Genomic DNA, 8,557 nt, shown 5'->3' with positions numbered 1-8,557 from the left:
TTCCAATAGTCATGTACGGATGTGAGAAGAGGACCATAAAGAAAGCTGAGTGCCGAAGTATTGATGCTTTTGAACTGTGGTGTTGGAGAAACTCTTGAGAGTCCCTTGGACTGCAAGGAGACCCAACCAGTCAATCCTAAAAGAAATCAGTCCTGAATATTCATTGGAAGGACTGATGATGAAGCTGAAACTCCAATACTTTGGCCACCTGATGCGAAGAGCTGACTCATTTGAAAAGACCCTGATGCTGGGAAAGATTGAAGGTCGGAGGAGAAGGGGATGGCAGAAGATGAGATGGTTGGATGACATCACCGACTCAATGGACTTGGACTTGAGTTTGAGTAAGCTCCAAGAGTTGGTGAGGAACAGGGAAGACTGGCGTGCCACAGTCCATGAGCTTGCAAAGAATTGGACACGACTGGGTGACTGAACTGATTGAGTCTCTGTTAAAAGCATAAAACTCCTAATTGACTTACCAAAGGCATCATGAAGCTTATGGCTTTAGTACCTATTATTTTACCTCAAAGGAAAACATCCCTCACCCTTGTGGAGGAGATGAATAGCAATTTTCTAGCGATTTCAGGAGATGTGCCCTGACAGAAGTCAATAATTTGAAGGCTCGTGAGACCTTTGTAACACAGAATCCTCAGTCTTAGAATTGGACAAAACATGAGCTCAAGATTGAGAGACAGTACAAAGAGGTGAGACCTTTGAAAGACAGGAGAATTCATGGAAAAAGGAGTAAAAACTGGAGTCACCTGAGGGCCAATCTGGTCTATTAGGAATAGACAATCAGCCGGGGGTTTTCCCCTTGTGTCCAGATCGGTGTCCCACAGGAAAATGGTATGCTCAGAGGTACAGGTAATAATAAAAAACAGTGCCTAATGAGCAGACCCCGGAAACTGTAAATATCTTCCCTGCTATTGTTCCTGAGCATGAGCACCCTTAAGCTGGAAGAGGGCATGGTTGTTGATTTTAGATTCCTAAGTCTGGCTCGGAAACTGATGTTTCACTTCTTTCTGCTGTCCTCTGTGGTGACAGATCCTCTGTCTCCTTCACTAACCATCCAGAGAAGAATTAAGACTTCCACACAGAGCCCTTCCTCTCAGATACCCCATTCAGGTGAGTCTGGGAGCTTGGTAGGTACTTCAGGAAAGATTCAAAGAGGAGGGAAGTGGAGAATTTCCACCCGAGGTCACCTGAGAGAAAAACTAAACTAGCCCAGAGCCTAGAGATTATTTGCTAGGTAGATTGATTAATGGATCATTAATTTATTTAGTACATTAGAAGGAGAAGTGTCCTTTGAACTCAGAAATACAAGAATCATTGCAACAATTAAATGATGGGGATGCAAGTCCTTTTGGAGGAGAATAAAGAAGGGAACAAAGGTGTAAAATAGTTCCAATAAAATTATATCTGAAGCATTTTGTATTGAAGAGGAGTAGCAAATAGAGTATTAGCCATGGAGGCCTATGCAGTGAACTGAAAACATTTAAAAATATTTACTATGGGGTGTATTTGAGCATGTTCTGTATTTATTAGAAATCCCAGACCACAAGAAGTCAATATAACTTTGCAACAGCAGTTCTTAAGATGAACATTTTGCATTGGTAGCATGTTGAATATTCACATGAAAAAAATTGTATTTAATATGAAAAGGGAGTATGCTAAAGAGCCTTACTTTACAATCGTTTTATTACCTAGTTGTGGAAGTGATGGATGCATTTGAGAGGTAGAAAAAAAAGTTTGGCCTCACTGCATCATCATCTTCATCCACAGGAAGGAACTACACTAAACTTTTTACATATGTTGACTAAATCAGTTGATCACCTCAGACGTAGATACCGCTATCCCCATCATTTGAGTAAAGATTCGTGGGTCAGGAAGATCCCCTGGAAAAGGGAAAAGCTACCCACTCCAGTATTCTGGCCTGGAGAATTCCATGAACTATATAGTCCATGAGGTCACAAAGAGTCAGACACGACTGAGCGACTTTCACTTCACTTTCACTAACATTTTAAATGATTTGTTTGGCTCTCCATAGATCAACAGCTAATACATGGTAGATCCGATATTCTATAGGTGGTTTCATGATTCTGAAAGTTTTGCATTTAATACCACTTAGACAGTCTCTTTCCATTTCATCTTTTACAATCCCTAATATTGTATGTTGTAATTTTCTGCTGTAAATTGAGGGTTGATTCCCTTTGCTCATTTTTCTAAGGGCATGTTCAATCAATAAGGTGTCTCAACATTGTGAGGTATCATTCCTTTCCCTGGAGAATAAATTTTTTTTTTTTTTTTGCTGCTTTAGTAGTTATTCTGGGTGTCAAGGGGCTATACTGGGATGGGAATGCTGCGAGAACCAAAGAAGCTTTCTCCCTATCACAATCTCTCAGAAATCTCCTGAGAATCTTGGATCTCTTTCCTTTCATATGTCTTTGTCTTTTCCCTCTCTCTGTTTTTGAAATGCTTTTTTGGTTTCCTTAAATATGAGACACAAGCTGGTCATATAAATAGGGAACCCCATGTCCATGTTAGCTTTCCAACTGGAATTGGGTTACTGTTTCTATGTTCTTTAGGTGAAAAATAATCAGATGTCCACAGCTTCCTTTGTATCATTTATTTCCTAATCATTGTGACACTGGTGAGAAGATCCTGGTAGTAACATGACCCCAGGAAATCATAAAATGGTAATGCACTCGGTGTGTCTATGTGTTGTATGTTGGTTGTGTGTGTGCCCTTGTATTTTGAGGGGCATGAGCTGTTCTCAGGGCAGTGGTCCCCAGGCCATAAGCCCCAAAATCTGACCTTTAGTACAGATGCCAGAATGTTAACCAACAGATGAAAATAAGACATCATCATTACCCACAGGATTCCTGTGGGTAATTATCTACAAAATTGATGAAATATGAGGGATGGCCTGTGAATGAGGACTCCCTGTGTCTTGAAGTTTCACTGCAGCAGAAAAGTCACCTGGTTTCTCCACATCCTCTGACAATATCTTCCATCATATTCCCTCTTGTCTCCTCTCAGCACACTGGCCCCATTTTGAGTTTTGGACGTCTGAAACAAGCCCCTTTTTCAGAGTCTTTGCTAAGTCTCTTTCCCTTGTGAAAGTGTTTGTAGCTCAGTCCTATCTGACTTTTTAACCCCATGGACTGTAGCCCTCTGTCCATGGGATTCTCCAGGCAAGAATACTGGAACGGGTTGCCGTTTCCTCCTCCAGGGGGAACCCCAGGGACTGAACCCCAGCTCTCCCGCATTGCAGGCAGGGTCTTTAACATCTGAGCCACCAGGGAAGCCCCTCTTGTCCTCATAGGGCAACCATTTACCCCTGAGAACCTCATGTCTTGTATTCGGTCTTCCTTGAGTTTTCTATTTTTATTTGCAGGTCTTTTTGAGTTCCTAATAAAAAATAATACCCTTTCCACTACTTTTATATCTACTCTTTCTTTCTTCTTGACAGATGGTAGTACCTGTCACCATCTGACATGATATATAATATTCTTATTTATATTTTTCACCATCATTATATTCTAGGGAATTTTTCTCTTAGTGCCTTATACCTTTTGCCTAGAGGATGGTCGGTACTCAGCATTTATTTCTCAAATTCATGAAAGCATCTCTCATTAAACTTTGCAATATACGACCTCTTTGGGGAAAATCTGAGTATGGGGTAGGAATCGCTTGTCAGAGAAGTCATGGGAGATCCCTTGAAGAGCATTCATGGGTGCTTGCTTAGTTGCTCAGTCATGTCCAACTCTTTGCAACCTCATGGACTGTAGCCCGCCCGGCTCCTCTGTCCATGGAGATTCTCCAGGCAAGTATACTGGAGTAGGTTGCCATCTCCTCCTCCAGGGAATCTTCGCAACCCAGGGACTGAACCCGAGTCTCCTGTCTCCTGCATTGCAGGCAGATTCTTTACCTGCTGAGCCACCCAGGAAGCCCTTAAAAGAGGATGAGATCTGTACAAATATATATGTTGATTTCTTGCCTAATATAAATAGTAGCAATTCAAATGTATTAGCAATGTATTAGTAGTCATTATTTTTTGTTTCTTGGTAGTCACTACCACCATATGGTACCAGGCAATGTTACACAATTTTCAAGTTTTCTTCTGGGAGTGTCAAAAGAACCAGAACTGCAGTCCCTCACAATTTGAGCTTTTTTCCTCCATGTACATAATCACTGTGTTCAGAAATTTGCTTAACATCCCAGCCATCAGTTCAGACTCCCACCTCCACATGCCCACATACTTCTGCCTCTCTAATCTGCCCCTTGTAGCCATCTGTTTTGTCACTACCACAATTCCAAAGATGCTAGTGAACACACAGAGAAAAGTTATAACCTATGAAAGGTGCATCAGTCATATGTATTTTTACTTATACTTTGTAGCATTGGATGTAGTATTGGATGTCTTTCTTCTGACCGTGATGATCTATGACCACTTGTTGGTCATCTGCCACTCCCTGCACTAAGTGATCATCATGCACAAGTCATCTTATATCAAGTAGGATATCATAATATCTTTATTATCAAATGAAATTATATGCTGTAATCTCCTCTGTGCTCTGAGTCCGTAGTCAGCAGTCAGTCTCTACACTGTATCTAAGGCTCATCCATGCTGCGTGTGGCTGAATGCTCTTCCAATTTATTATCAGTTTACTACATTCTTATATTTAGGTTAATCTTCTATTTACAGCAAAATGAGTTTATTATGTGAATTAATTAAAATTAATTCCATTGCTTCTGTCTATATATAGCACTTGACTTTCTATCTAGTTAAAAGAGATATTTTCCACCCTATAAAGTGAAAATCAGCTACATGTGCTCCATATACTACCCTTAGCTATGCACCATGCAGTTTTCCTTTTTATCTAAATTATTGGAGTCTAATTGCATAAATAATAATATATTATAAATTTTATATATTAAAAATTGCATACAACCGTATAATTGCACAAAATAAACTGCATATTTAAAGTGTGCATTTGATGAATTAAAGGAGCTATACAAAAATCAAGGTACATATTGCTTGCTTCCATTTGTGTTTAACTTAAGACAGTGCACATGAATTTTAGCTACTTATTATGTAATTGTCAACAAATTTAAAAATAATTGTTAAATTTAAAAAATTTAGCTTCCTGAGCCTTGGTTTCCTTATTTCTGAAGATAATGTGGGATACTAAATATAACTTCATATAGATGCTGTGAAGAATGGTGAAATGTGTGGTAATTTATTTTTAGTATAAAGAAAATATTCAAGGGCAAAGGTTATATTTGTGCGCATGTGCGTATATATTTTTTTCAAGAATATGCACATGTATACCCACACAGATATCTATCTTTTAGTCCATCGCATATGTTAAAGGGTAATATGAAAACTGAAAATGATAGAAATAAAAAGAATGAACATTTGAATTAATATGAAATAAAAGAAAGCTGAAATCGATTTAAAGTAAGATGGGTAATCTTAATTTTAATAATATGTTGCTTTTCATATTTCAGTGCCAGAAAAGTCCCACAGTGAGAACCACAGTTACGTTTATGCAATGAGAGATTTACTGTGCCAGCTGACAGAGTGGAATATATCCAACCTGATTTAAAATTTTTTTTCTACTTAATGTGAATTTTCAATATAGATTGCCCTTACTCAAGGGAAACTAAATGAATTACTTGATAGGCTTAAACTCATTTCCCTAAAACAATTTTATTGAATCAATGTCTCTATGATATTCCTGTTGCCACTATCACAAAAGACCACTTATTGGCTGAAAAGAAACCAGTTTATGCTCTTACAGTTCTGCAGTTCAGAAGCCTGAAATGGGTCTCAGTGGGCTAAAATCCAGATGTCTGCAGGGCTGGGTTCCTTTTAGAACCTCCAAAAAAGAATCCATTTACTTTCTTTTCTAAAAAAGATATATTAAAAAAAAAAAAAGACATATTTGACTGTGCTGGGTCTTAGTTGCTGCACATGGGAGCTTCTGTCTTCCCTGTGCCTTGTGGGGTTTTTTAGTTTCAGCATATAAACCCTGCAGTAGGAAATGGCAACCCATTCCAGTATTCTTGCCTGGAAAACTCCATAGACAGAGGAGCCTGGAGGGCTACACTCCATGGGGTTACAAAAGAGTCAGGTACGACTGAACATGCACACATGTGAACTCTTTGATGAGACATGTGGTATCTAGTTCCCTGACCAGAGATCAAACCTGGGTCCTCTCCGTTGGGAGTGTGGAGTCATAACTACTGGGCCACCAGGGAAGTCCTCGTAAACTATTTTGTTTGCTTCTATTCTTTCCCCATCATTGGACTGTAGGGGCTTTGTTTTTTTCAGCACCTTGTACTTATTGCCTAGATAGCATCTGCATTGTGGTGGGCACTCGATAGGTACCCCTCAAGTGCATGAAAGATATTCTCAGTAAAGCAGTAGAATGCATGACTTCTTGGGGAAACTGCTAATATGTGACCAAAATTCCTAATCAGAGGTGAAGTGGGAGACCCTCTAAAGAAGACAAACCCATACACAAAATATCAAAATTAACTTCTTGAGTGCAAATATATATATATTGTGACCTTGCAACCCAGCGAGTACTGCCAGTTATGTGAAAATGAGTCATGCTATTATCCTCTTCTCTATTAGTCCCCTTCATCACATGGAACCATGGAATCTTACAGGAGTTTCAGAATTTATTCTTCTGGGGTTTTCAAAGGAACCAGAATTACAGACACTCATATTTGTGATTTTCCTCTCCATGTACCTGATCACTGTGTTTGGAAATCTGCTCATCATCCTGGCCACTGTCCATGACTCCCACCTCCACACACCCATGTACTTCGTCCTCTCCAACCTGTCCTTCGCAGATATCTGTTTTACCACCACTACCGTCCCCAAGATGCTGGTGAACATCCAGACACAGAGCAAAGTCATAACCTATGCAGGTTGCATCACCCAGATGTACTTTTTCCTATTCTTTTCAGGGTTGGACATCTATCTTTTGACCGTGATGGCCTATGACAGGTTTGTGGCCATCTGCCATCCCCTGCATTACATGGTTATTATGAACCCCCGACTGTGTGGACTCCTGCTTCTGGTGACCTGGATTATAAGTGTCTTGCATTCATTGTTACAAAGCCTAATGGTGTTGCGGCTGTCCTTCTGCAAAGACGTGGAAATCCCCCACTTTTTCTGTGAACTCAATCAGATGGTCCAACTTGCCTGCTGTGACACCTTTCTTAACAACATGGTGATGTATTTTGCACCTGTGCTGCTGGCTGGCGGTCCCCTGGCTGCTATCCTTTTCTCATATTCGAAGATCGTTTCCTCCATACGTGGGATCTCATCAGCTCAGGGGAAGCAAGCAGCGTTTTCCACCTGCGTGTCTCACCTCTCAATTGTCTCTTTATTTTTTTGTACAAGCCTAGGGGTGTACCTTAGCTCAGCTGCTACCCACAGATCACACTCAAGTGCAAAAGCTTCAGTGATGTATGCCGTGGTCACGCCCATGATGAACCCCTTCATCTACAGTCTGAGGAATAAAGACATAAAGGGGGCTCTGAAAAGATTCCTGGGGGTGGCAGTTATAAAAGGGACAGTGGTCACAGGGCTGAAGAGTTGCCTATGATTTCGGGGCTCAAAGTCTCAGTGTCAGAAGTTATAATTCTTCAATCAGTCTGCACAAGTAAAACTTACTCTATTTATTTTCTGAAAATTTTTTTACTGTACCAGGTTTTAGTTGAGTCGTGCGAGATCTTTGTTGCAGCTTGTGGGATCCAGTTCCCTGACCAGGGATCGAACCCTTGCCCTGGGAATGAGAAGTCTTAACCCCTGGTCCACCAGGAAAGTCCTTGAAATTTATATTTTTTTCAACTTCTGTGTACAATTTAGTCATTTACTTGATTAGACTTTCTTCTCTCTCTGATATCTAACATATTTCTCTCCATTTTCTTTCTGTTTTCTCTAATTTATTCCCAACCACCGATATGGAAAAAAAATGAGAACTTTTCATTTATCTCATGGAATTGCTTGGATTTCTTAAGAATAATTTCTTCTCAGATGACAAATATTACCCCATGTAATGTCTTTAGTTTTAGTAGAAGAAGAGTCATGAGTTTTGCCATTCCAATGGAAGCAACCAAACGTGGCAACTATGCTATTTCTGTAATTTCATAGGAGGGGAAAACCTGAGACCAGTTTTTCACTTTTGGGTCCTTGATTCCTCTCTCTCTCTCTCTCTATTCACTCAGCAGTGTCTGACTCCTTGCGACCTCGTGGACGTAGCTTGACAGGCTCCTCTGTCCATGGGATTCTCCAGGCAAGAATACTGGAATGGGTTGCCATTTCCTTCTCCAGGGCATCTTCCCAACCCAGGCATCAAACCCTGTGTCTCCTGTATTGCAGGCAGACCCTTTACTGTCTGAGCCACTGGGGAAGCCCTCTCTATATAAAACTATCTTACCTGGTCTTCTTGATAATGTAGACTTAACCTACTAGTTTTTTTGTCATTGGTTTTTATTCTCTTTAGTAAGATACTGTACTCTTTTCCAGGGTCTACTA

At 40.2% G+C, this 8,557-nt stretch overlaps 1 protein-coding gene across 1 annotated transcript; it reads left to right on the top strand.

Moving 5' to 3' along the window:
* The first annotated feature begins 6,653 nt into the window (after positions 1 to 6,653).
* LOC122702019 (olfactory receptor 7A17-like) lies at positions 6,654 to 7,625 on the top strand. Its single transcript, XM_043915537.1, has one exon. The coding sequence runs from the start codon at positions 6,657 to 6,659 to the stop codon at positions 7,623 to 7,625; it is 969 nt and encodes a 322-aa protein (XP_043771472.1). The 5' UTR covers positions 6,654 to 6,656.
* The last annotated feature ends 932 nt before the right edge of the window (positions 7,626 to 8,557 follow it).

Source organism: Cervus elaphus, chromosome 10, assembly GCF_910594005.1.
Source record: "Cervus elaphus chromosome 10, mCerEla1.1, whole genome shotgun sequence".
In the NCBI taxonomy this organism is placed as follows: Eukaryota; Metazoa; Chordata; class Mammalia; order Artiodactyla; family Cervidae; genus Cervus; species Cervus elaphus.
Note: the sequence above shows the minus strand (reverse complement) of the source record. Positions and strands in the feature narration are given on the sequence as shown.